Source organism: Ranitomeya variabilis, chromosome 1, assembly GCF_051348905.1.
Source record: "Ranitomeya variabilis isolate aRanVar5 chromosome 1, aRanVar5.hap1, whole genome shotgun sequence".
Lineage (NCBI taxonomy): Eukaryota > Metazoa > Chordata > Amphibia > Anura > Dendrobatidae > Ranitomeya > Ranitomeya variabilis.
In genome coordinates, this window is record NC_135232.1 from 1,064,918,484 (window position 1) to 1,064,943,201 (window position 24,718).

Below are 24,718 nucleotides of genomic sequence, written 5' to 3' on the forward strand. Positions count from 1 at the left end.
ATACAGGTCTATAACGAGGCCATCACTGTACAGGCCTGGAACGTGACTGAGGAAAACGGGCTTCTATTTAAACAAAAAAAGAGCCGGCTCTTTATGGTGAGCGGAGCCGAGTGAGCCGGACTGCCCATCACTGCGTCTGGGCCCAGGAGCTGACAGTCCGGCAGCAGCAGCGGCGGCTCAGGCCCGGCCCTCACAGTGAATGTACGGCTGTACTATTTGCGCGGTATAAGGGGGTGGGATGTGACAGCTACATCCGGAGCCAGAGCCCTCCCCGCCCCCATTATCCCCCCCAGCCCCCGTTATCCCGATCCTCCCTCACCATGAGCACTACCCCCCGGGCGGCCCGGCACACCCCCTCTCCTCCCCCGTGGGTGGGCCTGCTGCCGGGTATATGGACCTACAGCCCACCCGGCCGTGGGTGAGACTGACACAGTACTGGGCTCCTCACTGCACTCTCCAGGTAAGGTGTTATACCGGGGAAAGTGTGAGGTATACTGGGGGGAGCGGATCCGTGCGCTGTTATGCTGGGGGGAGCGGATCTGTGCGCTGTTATACTGGGGGGAGCGGATCTGTGCGCTGTTATACTGGGGGGAGTGGATCTGTGCTCTGTTATACTGGGGGGAGCGGATCCGTGCGCTGTTATGCTGGGGGGGAGCGGATCTGTGCGCTGTTATAGTGGGGGGAGCGGATCTGTGCGCTGTTATACTGGGGGGAGCGGATCTGTGCGCTGTTATACTGGGGGGAGCGGATCTGTGCGCTGTTATACTGGGGGGAGCGGATCTGTGCGCTGTTATACTGGGGGGAGCGGATCTGTGCGCTGTTATACTGGGGGGAGCGGATCTGTGCGCTGTTATACTGGGGGGAGCGGATCTGTGCGCTGTTATACTGGGGGGAGCGGATCTGTGCGCTGTTATACTGGGGGGAGCGGATCTGTGCGCTGTTATACTGGGGGGAGCGGATCTGTGCGCTGTTATAGTGGGGGGAGCGGATCTGTGCGCTGTTATACTGGGGGGCAGCGGATCTGTGCGCTGTTATACTGGGGGGAGCGGATCTGTGCGCTGTTATACTGGGGGGAGCGGATCTGTGCTGTTATACTGGGGAGAGCGGATCTGTGCTGTTATACTGGGGAGAGCGGATCTGTGCGCCGTTATACTGGGGGGAGCGGATCTGTGCGCTGTTATACTGGGGGGAGCGGATCTGTGCGCCGTTATACTGGGGGAAGCGGATCTGTGCGCTGCTATACTGGGGGGAGCGGATCTGTGCGCTGTCATACTGGGGGGAAGATGTGCAGTTGTAGGTCCCTTGCTGGATATCCGCTGCTGACCCAGCTCCTGGCTGCTGACCCAGCTCCTGGCTGCTGACCCATCCTTTGTAGTCAGTTCTTGCAGATTATCTACATTCATCAGTCTCTGTGTTGCCCCCTGCTGGTTGAGGATTGACCACTACTGGTCCTCACTGTCATTGATTTCTGGGTGTATCACTTCTCATGGACACAAAGTTTCTGTTTTGTGTAACACACCACTTGCCCATCACTTTTGCTTTGTGACACATTCTCAATCATCATCTTTTATTCATGACATTGTTATTAGGCAATATTGTGGGTGAGCCCAATACTCTGGACGGAAAGCCTTTTCATCCATGGAGGATGATCACTCATAAATTTGGCAAAGACGACTTCCATGAATAAAGGATCCAAACATCCTCCAAGAGCAAAGTCTCCCACCCATCCTGGAGTAGTTCGGTGATGAACACTGCTTCTTCCAGGATGATGGAAACCATGTCCCAGGGCAAAAGTAATAACGAGGTGACTCAGTGAACAAAACATTGGCATTTTGGGACCATGGTGAGAAAATTCCCCAGATCTCCATCCCATTGTGGTCCTCTGATCAATCCTTAAATGGCGGCTGGACACACAAACACAGAAATTGTGACGAACTTTAAGCAGGGATTAGACAAGAATGGGCGGTTATTAGTGATGAGTGAACGTGCTGGGATAAGGTGTTATCTGAGCATGCTCCTGTCCTAACCGAGTGTCTGGTGTGCTCGAAAAATAAGTTCCGAGTCCCCTCGGCTGCATGTTTCCCAGCTGTTAGACAGCCACATCACATGCCGAGATTATCCAACAAAGATGTTGTGTTCGAGTACACTGGAATCATTCGGTTAGCACCTGAGCATGCTCATATAACACCTTATCCCCGCATGTTCACTCATCACTAGCGGTCGTCAGTCAGGATTTGGCCCAGAAGTTGATATCCAGCTGCCAGGAAGGCGAATGGCAGAAGACTTGAACAATAAGGGACCATGCTGTAAATATTCAGTGTTTCATAAACTTGATGTATTTGTCAATAAAAGTGTAAACATGTATGAAATTCTGATAATTGTATCTTAGTAAACAAAACATCTGACTAAAAGAAGCAAAACTTTGTGAAAACCAAAGTTTGTGTCAGTCTCCAAACATTTGTCCAGGGCTGTACATCTACACTGCAGAGGGGGCATTACATGGCGTATAATATATACACTAAGCAGCATGTCTATATACTAGAGACCCTGTACTTTGTATATACTGTATACCTTGCTGATCCTAGGAGGTGTATATACTGTATACCTTGCTGATCCTGGGAGGTGTGTATACTGTATACCTTGCTGATCCTGGGAGGTGTATATACTGTATACCTTGCTGATCCTGGGAGGTGTATATACTGTATACTTTGCTGATCCTGGGAGGTGTATATACTGTATACCTTGCTGATCCTAGGAGGTGTATATACTGTATACCTTGCTGATCCTGGGAGGTGTATATACTGTATACCTTGCTGATCCTGGGAGGTGTATATACTGTATACCTTGCTGATCCTAGGAGGTGTATATACTGTATACCTTGCTGATCCTGGGAGGTGTATATACTGTATACCTTGCTGATCCTAGGAGGTGTGTATACTGTATACCTTGCTGATCCTAGGAGGTGTATATACTGTATACCTTGCTGATCCTGGGAGGTGTATATACTGTATACCTTGCTGATCCTGGGAGGTGTATATACTGTATACCTTGCTGATCCTAGGAGGTGTATATACTGTATACCTTGCTGATCCTGGGAGGTGTGTATATACTGTATACCTTGCTGATCCTGGGAGGTGTATATACTGTATACCTTGCTGATCCTAGGAGGTGTGTATACTGTATACCTTGCTGATCCTGGGAGGTGTATATACTGTATACCTTGCTGATCCTGGGAGGTGTATATACGGTGTACCTTGCTGATCCTGGGAGGTGTATATACTGTATACCTTACTGATCCTGTACTGTATATATACTGTATACCTTGCTGATCCTGGGAGGTGTATATACTGTATACCTTGCTGATCCTGGGAGGTGTATATACTGTGTACCTTGCTGATCCTGGGAGGTGTATATACTGTGTACCTTGCTGATCCTGGGAGGTGTATATACTGTGTACCTTGCTGATCCTGGGAGGTGTATATACTGTATACCTTGCTGATCCTGGGAGGTGTATATACTGTGTACCTTGCTGATCCTGGGAGGTGTATATACTGTATACCTTACTGATCCTGTACTGTATATATACTGTATACCTTGCTGATCCTGGGAGGTGTATATACTGTATACCTTGCTGATCCTGGGAGGTGTATATACTGTATACCTTACTGATCCTGTACTGTATATATACTGTATACCTTGCTGATCCTGTACTGTGTATATACTGTATACCTTGCTGATCCTGTACTGTGTATATACTGTATACCTTGCTGATCCTGGGAGGTGTATATACTGTGTACCTTGCTGATACTGGGAGGTGTATATACTGTGTACCTTGCTGATCCTGGGAGGTGTATATACTGTGTACCTTGCTGATCCTGGGAGGTGTATATACTGTATACCTTGCTGATCCTGGGAGGTGTATATACTGTGTACCTTGCTGATCCTGGGAGGTGTATATACTGTGTACCTTGCTGATCCTGGGAGGTGTATATACTGTATACCTTGCTGATCCTGGGAGGTGTATATACTGTATACCTTGCTGATCCTGGGAGGTGTATATACTGTATACCTTGCTGATCCTGGGAGGTGTATATACTGTGTACCTTGGTGATCCTGGGAGGTTGCATTGAGGTTCTCCTCTTTGCTCCTACATCTGTTTTTAATCTGGAGGCTCCTGTAATCGGATCCATATTTGCTGATCACTAATCCTCAGGAGATGGGGCCATGGAGGGTCCTTACTGTATGAAACCTGTGATTGCGCCACATGTGCCACCGCATGGATGATGGGCTGTGGATTACGAATCGCTCAGGGCCCATAGGAAGAAATCTACACGTGTGAACTAGAGCAGGAGCTGGCCTGCCACCAATAAGGGTTCATTACAGCAGTCTGGGTATAGGGGAAAAAGCCAAAATCGGGACTGGTTCCAAAAGAAAGTAAAAGTTGAATTTCCTGCCATTCTATATCCCGGAGTTGGGGTCGACCCCTCTGGCGCTGCTTGTCCCTATAATCGGACTAGTAGGGATCCCCGTGTGCCATTCTCACCGCCCCTATAGGGTCCACATTGAATATTTGCTGCCACTGGTAAATCGCACATTCTCCAGATATTTCTAGTGCCGAATATGTAGAACTACAAGTCAAAGCAAATCTCATGTATTCAGGGGCGTAACTTCAACAGGTGCAGGGGTTGCAATCACACCCGGGCCCTGGAGCCTAGGGGGCCCTAAAACTCCCTTTGGCCTATAGAAAAAGACTATTGCTATTAAAGATTTAAAATATTTGGGGGCCCGGTTGGAGCTTTCACATCGGGGCCCATGAGTTTCAAGTTACGCCACTGCATGTATTACTCGAATAATAAGAAAGCTCATTATGGCCACTGATTATATGAAATGGCTGTGACTTGTAGTTCTACAGATTGCAGTGTGAGCTCACATAAATGTATGGCTTTTCTTCATCCATCATTGTGGTAATTCTCTCCATACCCAGTGATGATTACACTGGACGAGATCCCACCGCTCTCATGAATGCCCCCTATTCAGTCAGTGGATGAAAGGCTCCATTTACTACCTGCACGGACGAGGTCGCCCGCACGTCGGGGTCTCCTGACATTACACCACCACTTTATGGCTCCTCCCGCCATCTTAGCAGTGGAGATGATCAATACTAACTATTGTATTTATTAGACACGTGTCAGACAATATTACTTTGTAACCCTGTGTTAATTTTATCATTTCACTTTAAAAGTTCTTTGTAGCTACATCTGGTACTGGGAAAGCTGGGTAGCCATTCTTCACTGCATCTTCTACTGGGAAAGCTGGGTAGCCATTCTTTACTACATCTGCTACTGGGAAAGCTTGGTGGCCCCTATTAGTTACATCTGCTACTGGGAAAGGTGGGTGGCCACTCTTGGCTACTGGGAAAGGTGGGTGGCCACTCTTGGCTACTGGGAAAGCTGGGTGGCCACTCTTGGCTACATCTGCTACTGGGAAAAGTTGGGTGACAGCGTACGCCAGTATCCTCCACCTTTTATAAATCACATCCAGACGTCCTTTCTTTTCCTCGGTGACATGTTCCATTAGCCATGTAATATATCGGAGCCCTGGTATGATGACCCCACAGCCGTTGTCCCCAGGGTCCTCCTCCTCCTTGTGATGTAGATTTCCTTCTCCTGAACCCACACAGTGATAGAGCGGAGTATGACGTATGTACCAGACAGGGTGAGGGGCCCATTACTAATGTCCCGGGGCGGTGGGCAGCATGGGCTGCGCAGGCCTCCTATAGGCGTCTACCTCTTCATTACTGGTAATGTTGGAGCTGAACCTGTGGAGAGAGGTCCGGAGGGCTGGTGCAGGACTAATATCACATCCCTGGTGTAAAGGACATCACTGTGTTCTGTAAGGTGAGAGGAGACTGTTGTCTCCACTATGTATGCAGATGTAGCAGAGCTGGGGATCCGTACATCCATGTGACATGTGCTGTTTGTCTTTTTCTAGGACCGCACATTGATCCTTGGAGCATGTCATATTCGCATCCGTTTTGCAGATCAGATTTGACCATTAAAGTGAATCTGTCAGTAGGATCGTCCCTCCTAAGCCATCTATCTGGGCATGTAGGTCATAGAAAGCTGAATACAATGGCACCTTCATATCTGTGATCCGATGTTTTATTCAAGATAAATCCACGTTTTCCTCCATATGTAAATGAGCTGTTAAGATCTATGGGCCGGACACTGATCTCCCCGAGAATCTGCCTCCAGAGAATATTTTACATACTAGGGGACGTTACCAGTGTGAGACATGTAGATCAGGAGAGCGGACTGTCAGTCATTACATGTCTCACCCTGGTAACGCCTCCTATCATTTACAATAATCTCTGGAGGCAGATTCTCATGTGCTCAGTGTCAGGCCCAGAGATCTTAATAGCTCGTTTACATATAAGGAAAAAAGGATTTTCCCCAGCTCTCCCTGGCTCCTGAATGTCTCTGTATATTGCATTGAATTTCCATGGTATGCATTGATTTTCCCCAGCTCTCCCTGGCTCCTGAATGTCTCTGTATATTGCATTGAATTTCCATGGTATGCATTGATTTTCCCCAGCTCTCCCTGGCTCCTGAATGTCTCTGTATATTGCATTGAATTTCCATGGTATGCATTGATTTTCCCCAGCTCTCCCTGGCTCCTGAATGTCTCTGTATATTGCATTGAATTTCCATGGTATGCATTGATTTTCCCCAGCTCTCCCTGGCTCCTGAATGTCTCTGTATATTGCATTGAATTTCCATGGTATGCATTGATTTTCCCCAGCTCTCCCTGGCTCCTGAATGTCTCTGTATATTGCATTGAATTTCCATGGTATGCATTGATTTTCCCCAGCTCTCCCTGGCTCCTGAATGTCTCTGTATATTGCATTGAATTTACTATGCCTTCCCTGGATCTGAGTGTCTTGGTGCAGCACATATAATCCTTTTTAGTATGCTTTCTCACCTATCAGCCTGTTTCCATGACCTGTTCCATATATCTCATTGTGTTATTCTGGCATCTCTCTGAGTGGTCACTCCAACCCCTCCCTCTCTTTATGACCTCTGCCTAACTCTCTACATCTGGTCTCCCATACCCAGCCACCCCCTCATTCACACCTGATTGCCCTTAGCTGGGGATATATTCACATGCAGGCGTCTGCTGCATTTCATCTTCTAACTTCCATCTTTTAAATTACATCTTTTTAATTATGAATTTGAATTAGACTGAATTGGACTGGAATTGACTGGAAGGTAACAGAACACCAAACCACTACAATGTTTCGGTTTCTTTTCTCATTCACTCCCATACTACTTTCCTTCTTACAATCTCCTGCAATCCCTCCACCTTGTAAGGAATTAGTAATTTCTTCCTCCATCCTCCCCAGCCATCTCACCTTATCCTCAGAACTGTTCCTCCACATACAATCCTTTTTCTCCAGACACACGCGGCCGCATCATGTCCTATCCTGCACCCACCTTCTAACGCTCTGTCTGCTACTCCTCATTGCCGGTGATGTATCCCCAAATCCCGGCCCACCCCAACACATCCCCACGCTCATTTCTAACCCCCTACCTCGATCCTCTGCACGTTTTCCCAACCATGACAACCTCATACCCATTCATCCAGCCCCCACTCCCCCGGTCCCCTTACCTGGAGCACTATGGAACGCACACTCTGTCTGCAACAAACTGCCATTTATCCATGACCTCTTCATCACCAACAAACTCGCCTTCCTTGGCATCACGGAAACCTGGCTCACCCCCTCTGACTCAGCCTCTCCAGCTGCGCTTTCCTACGGCGGTCTCCACCTCTCTCACACCTCTCGCTCCACCAACAAACGTGGTGGAGGAGTTGGCTTGCTCCTGTCCGACACCTGCGCCTTCACTCCAATCCCGCTACCACCCTCCGCTACTCTTCCCTCATTTGAGGTGCACTCCATCCGCATCTATTCCCCCTCCAACCTCCAGCTGGCTGTCATCTACCGCCCCCCAGAGCTAGCCATCTCCACCTTTCTCGACCACTTCACCACATGGCTACTTCATTTCCTCTCTGTTGACATCCCCACTATCATCATGGGTGATTTCAACATCCCGATTGACACTTCCACCTCATCTGCCTCTAAACTTTTATCACTGACTGCCTCCTTTGGCCTCACTCAATGGTCCTCTGAGGCCACTCACAAAGATGGCCACACGCTGGACCTCGTCTTCACCCGCCTCTGCTCCCTTACTAATCTCACTAACTCACCCCTCCCCCTGTCTGACCACAACCTACTGACATTCTCTTCCCTCTCCTCTCCTAGTGTGCAACCACCACTCCATGAACTCCCTCGCAGAAATCTCAAACATCTCAACTTACAATCACTCTCTGAGTCCCTTCTCCCTCTTACCGACATAGCCTCCCTTCATGACACAGATGCTGCTGCTGCTTTTTATAACGCCACAATAACAGCAACACTCAATTCGGCCGCCCCGCTCATACATAGCAAAACTCGTACAATCAACAGGCAGCCCTTGCTGACCAGCCTGACTAAAGAACTGAGACGGGCTTCCAGGATCGCTGAGCGGAAATGGAAGCGATCCCGCTCTGCTGACCACTTCACCGCATACAAGCAGTCCCTCGCCAGCTTCAAGTCCGCGCTCACTGCCGCAAAACAAACTTACTTCTCATCTCTCATATCCTCCCTGTCTCACAACCCTAAACAGCTTTTCAACACTTTCAATTCTCTACTCCGTCCCCCAGCACCCCCTCCCTCCCCTCTCATTTCTGCTGAAGACTTTGCCTCTTTCTTTAAACAGAAGATCGATACGATCAGAGAAAGCTTTGGCCCACAGCGCCCACTTCCCCTCTTAGCTGCTCACCCCTGCTCCTCCAAAACCAGCTTCTCCACCATGACAGAAGATCAGCTCTCCACCCTCCTGTCAAGATCACACCTCACCACCTGCACGCTCGACCCGCTCCCATCCCACCTCATCCCTAACCTTTCCACGGTCTTCATCCCAACCCTAACGCACCTCTTCAACCTCTCACTCACAACAGGTGTCTTCCCCTCATCCTTCAAGCATGCCAAGATCACACCCATCCTCAAAAAGCCCTCCCTCGACCCATCCTCTGTGTCTAGCTATCGCCCGATATCTCTTCTTCCTTATGCCTCTAAATTGCTGGAGCAACACGTCCATCTTGAATTGTCCTCTCACCTCTCCTCCTGCTCCCTCTTTGATCGATTACAATCTGGCTTCCGTTCCCATCACTCAACTGAAACTGCCCTAACTAAAGTCATCAATGACCTACTAACTGCCAGGAGCAAGCAACACTACTCTGTCCTCCTTCTCCTGGAACTGTCTTCTGCCTTTGACACTGTGGACCACTCCCTTCTGCTACAAATCCTCTCATCTCTTGGCATCACAGACTTGGCCCTTTCCTGGATCTCATCATATCTGACAGATCGGACATTCAGTGTCTCCCTCCGCCACACCACCTCCTCACCTCGCCCCTTGTCAGTCGGTGTTCCTCAAGGCTCTGTTCTAGGACCCCTTCTCTTCTCCATCTACACCTTCGGTCTGGGACAGCTCATAGAATCCCACGGTATGCAGTACCATCTCTATGCCGACGACACGCAGATCTACCTATCCGGACCTGACCTCACCTCCTTACTTACCAAAATCCCGCACTGTCTGTCTGCTATTTCAGCCTTCTTTTCTGCTCGCTTTCTACAACTGAACATGGACAAAACAGAATTCATCATCTTTCCCCCATCTCACTCTACCCCTCCACCCGACCTATCCATCAATGTCAATGGCTGCTCACTTTCCCCAGTCCCACACGCCCGGTGCCTCGGGGTGATCCTCGACTCTGCCCTCTCTTTCAAGCCACATATCCAAGCCCTTGCCTCCTCCTGCCGCCTCAAACTCAAAAACATTTCCCGGATCCGCGCATTCCTTGACCGCGACACCGCAAAAACACTAGTGCATGCCCTTATCATCTCCCGCCTCGACTACTGCAACCTCCTATTCTCTGGACTCCCCTCTAGCACTCTGGCACCACTCCAATCCATCCTACACTCTGCTGCTCGACTAATCTACCTGTCTCCCCGCTATTCCCCAGCCTCTCCCCTATGCCAAGCCCTTCACTGGCTTCCTATCGCCCAGAGACTCCAGTTCAAAACCCTCACAATGACCTACAAAGCCATCCACAACCTATCTCCTCCATACATCTGTGACATGATCTCCCGGTACCTACCAACACGCAACCTCCGATCCTCTCAAGCCCTCCTTCTCTACTCCCCCCTCATATCTTCTTCCCACAACCGCATCCAAGACTTCTCCCGTGCTTCCCCCATACTCTGGAACTCTCTACCCCAGCACATCAGACTCTCGCCTACCATAGAAACTTTCAAAAAGAGCCTGAAGACTCACCTCTTCCGACAAGCCTACAGCCTGCAGTGATCCTGAACCTACTGAACCGCCGCACAACCAGCTCTACCCTCTCCTAGTGTATCATCACCCATCCCCTGCAGACTGTGAGCCCTCGCGGGCAGGGTCCTCCCTCCTTATGTACCCGTGTGCCTTGTTTTTGCTCATGTTTAATGTTTGTCTATATTTGCCCCGTACTTCACATGTAAAGCGCCATGGAATAAATGGCGCTATAAAAATGAATAATAATAATTTCTCTGGAATAAAACATTGGATCGCATCTATCAACATGTCACTTCATTCAGCTTCCTATGCCATTGAAGTCTATGGGTGCGTGTGAAACATTGGACTTCACTCGGATGTCATCCGAGTGCAGTCCGATTACCGCAGACACAGACTATGGCGTAATTAAGTTCTCTGTCTCCTCCATACCTGTGATACGACGTTCTCCCATCCGAGAGAATCAGATCCTAGTAAGGTGCCCCCCCACCCGATCAGAGATTGAGCTGAGTGTCATTACCATATAGTGAATCTGATTCTCTCATGTAAGACTCCTGGGAACCTTGCCTGTGTGCCTGGTGGTATCATAATTTGGGTTTCCTACTGCCTAGAGTGACTGTGAGCTGTATCACATGGATACCACAATGGTGACCGTATTTATAATGAAGACTAATTTTGCGCGAAGTCCCATTCTAATTACTGAGGGTCTTTTGAGGCGCTTTACTGGGAGACATGGGAGAGCTCAAGTCCCGAGCCATAATGATGAACCCTGTGTGTGGGGGCCCACTGTGCCTCCATTATTTTATTCTCAGCATTGGGGTAATAGATTCAAATCCCACCAAGGACAACATCTGCGTGAGTTCTCCGATTAAATCTCATCCTCCAAAAACATACTGATGAGGAATCTAGATTGGGAGCCCCAATGGGGACAGTGATGATGATGCGGAATATGATGGTGCTATGTCAGAGCTTCACATCTTCAGGTATATTCTTCATTACCGCCCCATACATATGATGCCACCGGCATTTGGATGTTTCGCCCCCAGCAGTTCGCCCGTTTGTCCTTGTGGTTCATGAATTCCCATCTGTCATCAATCCACATGTCACAAAGTACTGTACAGAGTCCTGCACTTTTGTGACATGTTAATTCAACTGTTTCCATCTGACGTCACGGGGAACCGCTAGACTGCACTCCGTGACCCAAGGAGCTGCAGCTGCGACAGGTAAGTATCATCCTGGGGGCCAAATGCTGAGGACGAAATGTGCCCGGGGTAAAATGTGCCTGGGGGCGAAATGTGCCTGGGGCAAACTGCTGGGGGCGAAACATCCTATAACCGATGCCACCATATTGCCTCTCTACAGCTGGACGGAGCTGGCGCATTACCTTATAATAACAGTGTAATGTTATTTTTCAGCATCACAATGTTTCAAATTAAGAAGATCTGCTGCATCGGTGCTGGATATGTTGGCGGTCCAACCTGCAGCGTCATCGCTCACATGTGCCCCGATATCAGGGTGACGGTGGTGGACGTAAACGAGGCGCGAATAAATGCCTGGAATTCAGACACCCTCCCTATATATGAGGTAAGGACTCTTCTGTGTATGTGGATTTGTCCCAAGAGCTTGCTCTTCGCTCTAACGTCTGTCTGTAGTGATAAGCGAGATTGGATAAGGTGTTATCTGAGCATGCTCGTGTCCTAATCGTGCTAGAAAAATATGCTCCAATCTCCGCGGTGGCGTGTCTCATGGCTGTTCGACAGCTGCAATACACGCAGTTATTTCATGTTTGTTAGACAATCCCTGAATGTGTTGATGCTGTCGAACAGCGGCACGAGTGTGCTCGGATAATGCCGTATGCCAGCACTGTGCCAGCACTGTCGCTCATCACTAGTCTGTGTCTCTGTCCATCTATATCACACAGTCATACATACATCAGAGTATTGTACGAGTCCCTGTACGTTATGTGCAGGCATGGGTGACATTTCCATGGGTTGGGCCCTAGCACCCATTTTTCTCCCGTCCTATATTTCTTCTATTGTGGTGAAGAATAAATCCGTGGCTGAGTGCGATGTAAAGGTGCCACACACAGGAGCAAAAACCTAGGCTGATCTCTGAATAACAATTTCTGAAACGATGGCATAATGAATGCTCAGTACTTGCGTGCGGCCATATTGGCCTCGAACTGGATTGATGGGTTTGAAAATACAATACATCAAACCACGATCTTCCTGGGACTATTCCTTCAAAAAAAGATGCTTTATAGCTTTTTTTTTTTTCCTTGCAAGACATCACTGCCATGTGCACACATCGAGTATTTGGTGAGTTTTTTACCTCAGTATTTGGAGGGAGTGGGTGATATTACAGAAGAGGTGACGTGTTTCTATTATACGTTTCCTCTGATTGTTCCTCATCTGCTCTTGCCTTACAAATACTGAGGTAAAAAACTGCCCCAATACTGAACATGTGAATGGGACCTAAACTGGCTGTGAGATGGCTGTCTGCCAAATCGTCCATCTCTCACTCCTTCCCCACACCCATGATCGCTTGACTCTGCTGGGTGTTCATGTGTTGTGAATACGGAGAGCAGACATGGCGGCTGCTGGACTCCTTATCTCCCCTGAAAACAAAGTAATCGTTAATGAAACTGCAACTACCCAAAACATCTCTCCCCCAACATCATCTATCGGGGGGAGTTGAGAGACCCCTTAATCTCTGACACTATTCTCACTGCTTTACATGAAACCTCTAAGGGTATGTGCACATGTTCCGGATTATTCGCGGATTTTTCACGTTTTTTTTCGGCGGCTTTCCGTGGCAAAAACACTTAAAATGCATACATTAAGCATCCCATAATTTTTAATGGTTTCCGCAATTTTTGTGCACATGTTGCGCTTTTTCCGCAAAAAAAACGCATGCAGAAAAATACGCAGCATGTTCATTAATTTTGCAGATTTTAAGCGGATTTCCCACTATATTATTGCATGGGGAACCTCTGGAAAAAAACGCAAAAAATCAGCACCAAAATTCCTGCAGAAAACCACAGGATTTTCGCTGGAAATTTCTGCATACTTTCAGGACGTGTGCACATAGCCTTAAAAAAAAAACAAAAAAAAAAAAACAGCCTCTTATTGATAGATGATTGATAATGTTGGGCTGTAGGTATGTTCCTTGACAGACGTCACAAAATCTAGAAAATGCAGCTCTTCTCTGTGTGTAACTAGTAATTGTGCGACACTAAGAAGGTGATCACATCCTTTGTGCCTCTGACAAGGAGAATTCTGCAGAAAATGTCCTGAGGATTCCAGCTGAGATCTCCAGAGTGCCAGCTCAGCACAGGAAGTGCGGCACGTCTGCCCCTAGGGGTCAGCACGAGAACTACACCTAGTAAAGCAGAGCAGTCCCAGCACTGGTTATGCTGGAACTTACACAAGGATCTCCATCTATGGTGCAGTAATAAATATAACCATCTACCTAAATTAAATCCTGCAGCGTAGGACAAAAGCAGTGACATAAAATTGATGACCGGTGTGTTTCCGGTGGGATCAGTTGTGACATCTTCCTGCAGTGGATAGAAGATTGTAGCATTTTTCTGTCCGGCTTTGGATGCCAGAGCTAAAGGTGAAGAACATCCAGCTGGACACGTGAAGCCGGCATTGTGCTTTCATCTTCATGAGATCCCTTCTGAGTTCTCCCCGGGTCGTGGGTCTGGCTGTGGCGACCGTTATTATAATAATTTTTTGTTTCTTGCAGCCTGGACTGAAAGAAGTGGTTGAATCCTGCCGAGGAAAAAACCTGTTTTACTCCACTGACATTGATGCAGCCATACAAGAGGCTGATCTTGTGTTCATTTCTGTAAGTTATTTATTTTCATAGGTTCTCATTTTGTTAAATGGATAAAATTACCGGTATAAAAAAAGAAGCGATATCGCAATTTACTGTTTATTCTGTTTAATCCTCTCCGCTCTCAAGAATGGAAGTATTTATTTCTTCTATCGTTTACTGTTCGCTGCCTAGGTTATCAGCCACCTCTGCAGTCTTATCAGAAGTGGCCAGTTTCTTAGGCCAGAAGTGTGTGCTTGCTAGCTGTTGGCTATATAGCTTGCGGCTGCTGCTCTGAAGCTGGCAGATCACTGGATCAGCAATGATCCTGCACTTCTCCAATGCTACAGAGGTAAAGCTTGCTCTGTTTGTGCTGTGATAGAGCGAACAGTTCGGACCAGTGACACGACGACGTGATTGGTCCGAACCGTTGTTTTATTTTTAGTTCTGTCTCTGGTTATAGAGGTTTTGGGTAAGGATTGAGAAGCCACGCTTGTAAGGGTAGCTGTAAAGTCACACCTGTCTATTGTAGGGCCTCAAGTAGTCTGGTAGCGGTTTGGGTACACAATGGCACTTTGTTCCAGTGTCATACTGTCTTAGGTATGTTTATTTGTCATAAACCATTAATAGAGGTCACATGAAGGCAAAATGGACTTTCCCTGGCTTAAATAAATAACACAGGAAGAAAACCGTCTCTTCTCTGGGTAGTCAAAAGATACACCATGGTCTCCAGTGCATCAAACCAGACACTACTTCTCTGTCTAGTCAGCAATAATGAATAGACTGCAGCCCCCACACACTAGACACACTTGAGCGACTTCAGCTGCCCTTTGTAAGACCTGCAAAACTCTGGTTGGAGGTATGGGAGCCAAATTTCCCACCCAGACTAATTCGGTCGCTCCTACATCCCGGACCCAAAATCCAGTCCTAATAAAAACATTCTCAACAACCTACCATTGTTGGAACCTTCAATTCCGATACTTGCATCACCGAAGCTAGCCACCTTGGTGACACATACCTTCCATCCAGGACTTTCCTTCGTGCTCCTTTACACGATATACAGTCATGGCCACAAGTGTTTCCACCCTTGAAATTGTTCCAGAAAATGAAGCTTTTCTCCCAGAAGATTATTTCAGTTGCATAGACATAAAAAAAGCTAGACTACAGTTTGCCAAAATCCATCTAGTAAAGCATCTTGTGGATAGATGAGACCAAAATAGAGCTTTTTGCTAAAGCAAATTATTCTGTTTACAGAGAATGCGAGAAGAACACAGTACCTACAGTCAAATATGGTGGAAGTTCAAAGAACTTTTGGGGTTGTTTTGCTGCCTTTGGCATAGGGTGCCCAATGGCTGTGTGCATTAATTCTAAAGATTACCAAAGTATTTTGGGTCGCAATGTTGTGTCCGATGTCAGAAAGCTGGGTTTGTGTCCTTCCAGAAGGACATTGACCCCCAAACATGCTTAAAGAAGCACCCAGAAATGGATGGAAACAAACTGGAGAGTTATGAAGTGGCCAGCAATGAGTCTGGATCTAAATCCCATTGAACACCTGTGGAGAGCACTTGAAATTGCTGTTGGTGAGAAGGCGCCCTCAAATATGAGAGACCTGGAGCAGTTAGCAAAAGACGAGTGCTCCAAAATTCCAGCTGAGAGGCGTAAGAAGCTTGTTGGTGGTTATAGGAAGAGATTGATTGCAGTTATTTATTCCAAAGGGCGTGCAACCAAATATTAAGTTGAGTGCCAACAATTGTGTCTGGCCCATTTTAGGGGTTTGCCTTTTTTTCTGTTATTCCAATACACACAAAGGAAATTTAACATGTAATTGCAATTATTTTCTGGGAGAAATACTTCATTCTCTGGAACAATTTCAAGGGTGCCAAATTTTTGGCCTTGACTGTATATAAATCCATGTCACTACCTGTATAACCTGCCTGCTGCCCTTTCATCCAGTTCCAACATGTTAACCAGTTACATATTGTAAAGGATTGTTTGAAGTTGTCCGGTCAGGCTAATGGGATAAGGGTTATCCGTGGTGCATGCTAGTCATGAGCTTCCCAGAAGATAGGATTACGGAGCCTCACGATGCCCCTGTCCATAATACACCGTAAGCATCAGCAGACATTTGTGCCTATTGGTTTTGCAGCCCTTGATAAAGTCGAGGGCCGCATCCGAGAGAAGTGATCCTTTTGATAGCTGTGTATTTCTAGTTGCCCTTTAGCTATAACTCCAGACACCTTTTGAGGATAGATAATAAGCAGGTTATATAACAGGTATGCAAAACGAAAAATGCAGTCAGACATGTTTCTGTGTAATTTGCTGACTCCAGGCTTTTTTTTTACATTTTAGAAGAATTTAAGTATTTATTAATTTTAACTTTTAACTTCTTTTTTTTTTTTCTGGGCAGGTTAACACCCCAACGAAAACCTATGGTATGGGAAAAGGCCGAGCTGCAGATCTCAAATACATAGAAGCTTGTGCCCGAAGGATTGTTCAGAACTCCAATGGTTACAAAATTGTGACGGAAAAGAGCACGGTGCCCGTGAGAGCTGCCGAGAGCATTCGTCGGATCTTTGATGCCAACACAAAACCCAATCTCAACCTTCAGGTATTTAGAAGAGTTCACTAAAAGGAGTTTTTAAAAATGTTTGCAAGATTCTGGAATAGCGCAAGTTCCTCACAGGAGCGTGCATCAGAATGAGTGCTCAGCAATGACTTGTATCAGTGGTCAAAGGGAGATAAAAAGATTTAGGAAATCTCTGATCCTTCGCTTTACTTTGGGAGGAGCTCATATATATTAGATCACCGATGGATCCCATGTATGTGCAGTAGGATTTATGGCTACAGGTTCAGGGTTTGCAATAGATAACAATATTTATACAAATGGTGGCAATTGTCCACCTAGCCTTTTACATCTCACATGTACTAATGGTTTGATCGTCTTTCCTCCAAGGTGCTGTCTAATCCAGAGTTCCTTGCGGAAGGAACGGCCATCAAGGATCTTAAAAACCCTGACCGGGTCCTGATTGGGGGAGATGAAACCCCCGAAGGACAGAGAGCGGTGCGCGCCCTGTGTGCTGTTTATGAAAACTGGGTCCCTTCGGAGAAGATTATCACCACCAACACTTGGTCCTCTGAGCTTTCCAAATTGGTGAGGGCTCATATTTTCCTGGTATTTACACAGGAGCCTCATAACTCGTTGACTTGTGTTCATAGTGTGTTTTTTTTACTTCCTTTTAGGCTGCTAATGCGTTCCTTGCCCAGAGGATCAGCAGTATTAACTCGATCAGTGCCTTGTGTGAAGCGACTGGCGCAGATGTAGAAGAAGTGGCCAGGGCTATTGGGATGGACCAAAGAATTGGAAATAAATTCCTTAAAGCCAGTGTTGGTAAGAATGGCCCTAATAAATATGTATGCATTGTGTTAGTGGTTCTGTACCATAGATGGTTCCTGCTAGGTAACTATGATCGTACTGTAGAATTGGGGGAAGGTGAAGCCTAGAGTGTAGATACACCCCATGCAGCAAAAAATAGAATTAGGGTCCCTTGTAAGGATTCCTCCAGTTATAGAAAACTACACCTGCATTACACAGGCTGGTTGTGTCTACACCTGCCCATCCCGGCTGACAAGCACCTGTCATTTGTTTTGCATGTATCTGATCAATGGACGGCCTATTCAGAACATTTGTCATATGTGCTGGGGGGGGGTAAGAAAGTAGTTTTATTATCCAACCAGATAAACTGAAGTCCAGCTAAAGTGGCCAAGTACTCGCTCCCAACAATAGCAAAGCTATATATTTCCAATGGCAGGAATGTTGGTAAGGGTATAGATCACTATGATCATCTATGTACAATAGGATCAGTGTATTTGATGATGACTTTTTAATGTTATAACTCCTGCATATAATATTTTTCTATTTTTGTAGGTTTTGGTGGTAGCTGCTTCCAGAAAGATGTACTTAATTTAGTTTATTTGTGTGAAGTTTTAAATTTGCACGAAGTTGCAAAATACTGGCAGCAGGTAGGTTTCCCACCGGGTGTCATGCCAGCGGCTTATATTTCTGGTTTCTGTGAGTTGGTGACATGTGAGATATTGTTAGTACGGCACGAATACGTTGTACAGGCCCTGGACACACGAGAGGTGCTGGGTTGGGGGCTAGCCGTGTCAGTTGCCCACTTGTCTTGAGTCCCAGGTAATCTAATGTTCTGACTTGGTCGTGCACGTAAGATGCTTGACAATTCTTCTAGTTCCTTGGAATATAATCTTAGCGGCCAGTGCACATAATCTGAGGGAGCATCTGCTGCCATATTTTTACATTTAGATGATGGGATTGAGGTTGGTGTCAGGACATTAGTATGGTTATAGACTTCCGAGATCACATGTATCCAGCTATGGATGTGCTGTCTTCTTGAAGTCCATGATGGACACAAGATTTGTGAAGGTATTCACACCATGACCTGCTCAACCGCTCTTATCATTCCAGGTGATTGACATGAATGACTACCAGAGGCGGAGGTTTACCTCTAGGATCATCGATTGTCTCTTCAACACCGTGACTGACAAAAAAATTGCAGTGTTAGGATTTGCCTTCAAAAAGGACACTGGTGACACAAGGTAGGTGACCTCCAGAGACCCCTGACACCAAAGCACCGAAGAGAGATTTATGACCGCTGGGTCTGAGAAAAGAATTTGGTGTACTAAATGTTCAGTTCCCATAATGAGTTTTTGGTGCGTATTTTTGTTGCCCCAAATCATCGTTTAAGCTGTTTCAGCAAAGTAGATGGATGTAGAGAAACCGCACGGCCACTGCAGGGTGAGATCCACAGCAGGTCAAGCTCTCTTGCAGCAAATCTTCATCAAAAATGCTCCAAATATTCATAGGGAGAAGTTTACACTGGTCGAATGCAGCCATTAAATAACCACCAGTTGGCGATGCAGAAGGTGGTTGTTATATATCTTTGTCTGGTGATTGGCAGCTTCTTTAGAAAGGCAAATAAATGGGGCACAGTAAATACTCGTTCCGGATAATTGGCCAGTGCAGATCCACCATTACTCCATAATGTGCCATTCTGACCCCTGTTGGTAGCCATGTGACCTTGTGCTGCCATTACAGTGCAGCTGTCTGTGCTGTTCCATATTGGTTTATAAGGTCCTTTGCATACCAGCAGATTTTGCTTTTTGAGATGTGGAACATTGAATATGTGAGCCCTCGCGGGCAGGGTCCTCTCTCCTCCTGTACCAGTTATGACTTGTATTGTTCAAGATTATTGTACTTGTTTTTATTATGTATACCCCTCCTCACATGTAAAGCGCCATGGAATAAATGGCGCTATAACAATAAATAATAATAATAATATGTAAGGAGAGGAAGAGGACTAGAACTCCAGCACCAATATCGGAAGTAGCAATCCTATGAGTCAATATCGACCCTCACCACCACACCACCACCTCACCACATGACTTGGATAAAAGCCAATCAAGAATCTCAATTTGTAGACATGTTTTGGGATGTTGCCTCTTCAGTGCAAAGTATGAGATCAGATTTGGCTATATGACTGGGGACTATGGAGTAACATTCCTCCATGTGGAGAGTGACAAGCCAGGCCTGGCAGTTCTTGCAGTGAATGGAGACCTTTATGTGGCTGCTCATGTAGATGTATTAGTTGTCTGTGATGGAAATTCACCAAAACTGTTGCGTTACTTTTCCTCAGAGAATCCTCCAGCATCTACATCAGCAAGTACCTTATGGATGAAGGGGCCAAGCTGCACATATTCGATCCCAAAGTACCAAGGGAACAAATCGTCATGGACTTATCCCAGCCTGGAGTGACTGCTGACGAAAGAGGTACGTGACGTGGGACTGCTAGAGAAATGGGAGACCTTAGCCGCCCACCATTGCACTGTTTGCTGGCTATTCTCACTTATTGGCGGACTTTGTTCCTCCCAGATTAGTCATTTGCCCCTTTCTGACCTCATTACTAGATAAGATCACTATTATTTTGGGCAAAGTTGGACAGGATTATTCCAGATTGTTGTAATATTTTGTAGATTTTTTGTTTCATGGACTCCTCTTCTAATGAGGTTATTATATGTACCCATCCCCCTCAGTGGAGAAGCTGGTCCATATCTCCCCGGATCCATACGAGGCCTGTGAGGGAGCTCACGCCATAGTGATCTGCACAGAGTGGGACATGTTTAAGGTGAGCAAAGAAATGCCGATCCCTTCCCTTTTCTTTCCTGATCCTCCTATGCTGGGAGCACTGGTTTGTACCGTTATATCGGTGCGGACGCTCTGCATTTGTATCTATATGTTGACCTGTCCACCATGTTGAGGATGTCCTGATGAGTGAAGGCTGACCTCCATGTTTCTGTTGTGGTAGGAACTGGATTTCCAACGCATCCATTCCAAGATGTTAAAGCCTGCGTTCATATTTGATGGCCGCCGGGTCCTGGATGACCTTCATGGGGAGCTGCAGAACATTGGCTTTCAGGTATATCCGTGTCAACGTTGTTCCCGTGACGGCTATTTATTCTGCAGTAAATAGCGACAATTCATTCCTTTGGACCTCCGCACACATTGGATGAAATTCCGCCAAACCCGCTGACTTTTGGTTGGGACTGGCCAACCAGCTGGTGTGAATGGGGGCCTCCTGATTGTCCCCCGCCAGACCACCTCACGGGTGAGCAGGATCGGCCCTTGCAATCCCAAAGGGGAGATAATCCGCTGCTAGAGGAATCTGGGAGCGACTTCTTCCTCTCTTCCTATTGGAAACGGATGGAGCGCTCCTATATATGGAGGATCTGCTGTCAGGTGTCATCTGATGAGTATGGCCGACTTTATGTCCTAAGTAAGGGAATGACTGTCAGCAGGCTGCAATAAAGCCTACAAAGAGAGGCCGTCAGGGACATGTGCCGGATTGCCACAGTATAAGTTATAGGTGAATTTTGCTGCAAATTTTCCACATTTTTACCCTTTATCTTATTGACTTGTTAGAGATTTCAACATTCATTTTGTAAATTTTTGTAGCACTATGGTTCGGTCACTAGAGGTAATGGCTGCCGTGTAATACTAGGAAAGACCCGGACTGCAGAGCTGGGGGGAGGGATACCTGGCGCTGCTCATACAAGGAGGTCTTTGGGGTCCGTGTGCCCTATTCTGCATGTAGAAAGCCCTTGTATGATGCCATTTAGGCTTTGTGCCGCCTGACGTGCGATTAGCAGATGTGTGTAAGTGCTGTATCTCCGGCTCAGCAATGAATGACCCGGGCACGAGGCCTCTTAGGAAATCAGGGTGATCTTTTCTTGTAGTCACCATCCAGAATTTCCTTTTGACTCATAGAGGGGTAAACTCCCCCCAAGTTGTGAAATTGATGCAGTCGGTCACTGCCACAGCCAGACCGCATCCTCAGATATAACTATCGGTAATGTCCAATCTACACTGGTGCCGGTCGTATACACGCAGCTTTTCTAAATTAAAAGCTTATAAATTGAGACATGAGAAATTCACCCCGTGGGCGACGCAGACTGTGAACCTTGGGTGTAGCCATACAGACATTCTGCAGTAAGGACATTGGTGACCTCAGGGAGTAGGAGACGTTCTGGTTGTTCCTCTCAGCGTGACTCATACTGAAGAGTCAGAACTGACGTTCCAGCCTTCACTACATTAGCTACATCTATAAAAATATGTAGTTTGTCTTTATATATCCAGGGAGCTGCAGTGAGACCCACACTTCTAAGGCCACATGCGGTACAGCAGTATTTGTAAGTGAAAGCCAGGAGTGGGTGATAAATACAGAAGTGGTGACGTGTCTCTATTATACTTTTCCTACATTGGTTTTGGCTACAAATACTGATACCAGATGCTGAAAGTGTGAACGTGGCCTCAGTGGAGCACAAACTTCCTTTGTATGCACTGACACCTAATGGCCAAAAGCTGGAACTGCGCTCAGTCATATACAACAGCTCAACAAATCTCCCATGTCATATAGCTAATAACGTGAGGGTGACTCTGTACAAAATGTACAGTACTGCACATCTAGTTTTCAGTAACTAGAAGGAACGCCAATATAATTTTTTTATTTTTTATTATACAAACTAGTTCAGACAATATCGATGGTTCTCCATTCCAACTTAATTTTGCATGTTCCCTTTTATTTACCGCTGTTGCTAGTTTGGGGCAGGAAAGCTGTGCTCGGTCTGAAAATCGCGGTTTGTACATGGCCCACAAAACTTGTACTTGTGAAATATTTTTTTCTTTTTAGTAGTCTATTGGCAGCCATCACAAATGATTGTGTTTCAAACTTCCCAAGTTGTAATTTTTTTTTGTTAATTTTTTTTTCCCCATCATTTAAATATTCTTATAATTTTAACTTTTATTTACAGGTTGAGACCATCGGGAAAAAGGTGGCTTCCAAGAGGATCCCTTTTACACCAACAGCCGACATGCCCAAGATCAGCCTCGGGGATGTGCCCCTCAAGAAGGCCAGAGTATAAAGCTACTGGGTGGGGAAGGGTTAAGGATTTTTTTTTTTTTACTGTATAGATGTCTTTTGAGACTGGAAATGAGAACGCCTAATGAAGTACAAATCCGGCCCTGAGGAAGGCGTCACGAGAGCACAATCGTATATGGACTCGTGGCTGACCCAGGAGCAGACGGTCTACACCTCCAGGATTCTGCCAGCCTTAGGGTATGCGTCCACGTTCAGGATTGCATCAGGATTTGGTCAGTATTTTACATCAGTATTTGTAAGCCAAAACCAGGAGTGGAACAATTAGAGGAAAAGTATAATAGAAACATATGCACCACTTCTGCATTTATCACCCACTCCTGGTTTTGGCTTACAAATACTGATGTAAAATACTGACCAAATCCTGATGCAATCCTGAACGTGGACACATACCCATAGTGTTACATTTTCTTTTCTTACTGCAGGTGCGGAGAACTTGGTTGATTCTCAATGTCCCCAATAGATAATGTATTTGTAAACTATTACACTTCCGACCAAACAATTATTTTTACTATTTTTGTAGAACTACAGAATATAATCACTTTATTCATTGAAGTTTCATGGCCTCTGTATAAAGGCTCTGCAGTAACTCATTACGTCATCGCCGCGGGAGGGGATTTTGTGCATTATTTTTCTATGTGGTTATTTATAAGGGACACTTTTGAATCAGATCTATTTTTTTGGAACATTTTTATATTTTTATAATCGGCGATCACATATCATACACTTGTTTTGTTCGTGCACCTAGTGACTGTGCTTGGGGAATGGGCATCTAAAAAAAGTTGTTTGTTTTTTTCCCAAAACTTTCAATATGTAGGCATCATGTTTTAAAATCTCTCTAAAAAAAAATAAATAAAACAAACCCTGACCATTAAATTTTTTTTTATATACTTGAAATACATGTATTATTGCAACTTGGTACAACTTTAGGAACTTTTTTTTACAATATTTGAATTGCAGGCATTTTAGACAAAAAAAAATAAAAATATTATATATAAGTTTCAAACTCTGTCAGACAGTTAGAACGAGCTCACTGATGGCTTGTCAGTTAACTCATTCTGTAGACAATGCAACACAAAAGCTATAGAAGTTAGACGGTGCCAAATTTTTAATGAAACCCAATTGCTCCAAAAAAAATGTTTTTAACCCCAAATACTGTACATGCATTTATGTATTAATTTTGTCCTCTTAAGGCGAAGAACCCCTGTATTAAAATTGTACACATAGTTGCATGTGAAAACAGAAAGGGTGGCAATATGTGCAATAAAAATGCCAGCGTCCTCTGAAGGGCTTACGGGATATGGCAGACCAATATTGTACGTTTTTACTATGTAAAGGGAATGTATCTTTTTTTTTTTTTTCTTAATAAAAGTCATTTTCCAGGACTTTAATACTGATGGCCTATTCTAATGACAGGCAATCAATATCATGTTGTTGGGAGGGGATCTAACTGCTGGCACCCACACCAAGCAGCTGATTAAAGGGGGCGCAGCAATCCATGAAAAATGGTTTTAATGCCAAAAGTTAAGATGATGTTTGATTGCTTGGAGTATGAGAGTCGCTGGTAATGCGGTTTTATGTCTCCGGGATCATGTTCAATTGATATACTTTGAAAGAAAAATGTGATTTCTAAAATAAAGAATTCCATCAATAATTTTGTCGTTTGTCCCTTTTTTGGTGAACTTAATGACTCAAGGTGACGATATGTGGCGACGAGCTCCATCTAATGTGACAGGCAATGCTTTGCTACTCATGCAAGTCATTGGGCAGGGAGGGGGAGGGGGTGAGATGTGATCACTTACCTCAATGGTGGATCCAGTGTTATTTATGAGGTCGTTATAAACTTGTCTCATAATAATTAAGTGACTGAGAAATGATCCTACAGGACAATAGGAGGTTTGGGGTGAAAATTGCAATTATTCTTTTCATAGCGATGTGGGAAAAAAAAAAATAAAGGATAAA

At 45.8% G+C, this 24,718-nt stretch overlaps 1 protein-coding gene across 1 annotated transcript; it reads left to right on the forward strand.

Annotated features, from left to right (window-relative positions):
* The first annotated feature begins 255 nt into the window (after positions 1 to 255).
* UGDH (UDP-glucose 6-dehydrogenase) lies at positions 256 to 23,614 on the forward strand. The gene is made up of 12 exons (XM_077279899.1): positions 256 to 460; positions 11,846 to 12,014; positions 14,181 to 14,282; positions 16,657 to 16,857; positions 17,203 to 17,400; positions 17,490 to 17,637; positions 18,175 to 18,269; positions 18,733 to 18,863; positions 19,961 to 20,094; positions 20,358 to 20,449; positions 20,630 to 20,740; positions 22,632 to 23,614. The coding sequence occupies exons 2-12, from the start codon at positions 11,853 to 11,855 to the stop codon at positions 22,740 to 22,742; spliced, it is 1,485 nt and encodes a 494-aa protein (XP_077136014.1). The 5' UTR covers positions 256 to 460; positions 11,846 to 11,852; the 3' UTR covers positions 22,743 to 23,614.
* The last annotated feature ends 1,104 nt before the right edge of the window (positions 23,615 to 24,718 follow it).

Excerpts from the sequence above, each read along its gene's own strand:
- UGDH (XM_077279899.1), top strand. The coding sequence starts at position 11,853 with ATGTTTCAAATTAAGAAGATCTGCTGCATCGGTGCTGGATATGTTGGC. Across the intron at positions 17,401-17,489 it reads CCTCTGAGCTTTCCAAATTG|GCTGCTAATGCGTTCCTTGC; the intron begins GTGAGGGCTCAT and ends ACTTCCTTTTAG. Across the intron at positions 17,638-18,174 it reads ATTCCTTAAAGCCAGTGTTG|GTTTTGGTGGTAGCTGCTTC; the intron begins GTAAGAATGGCC and ends CTATTTTTGTAG.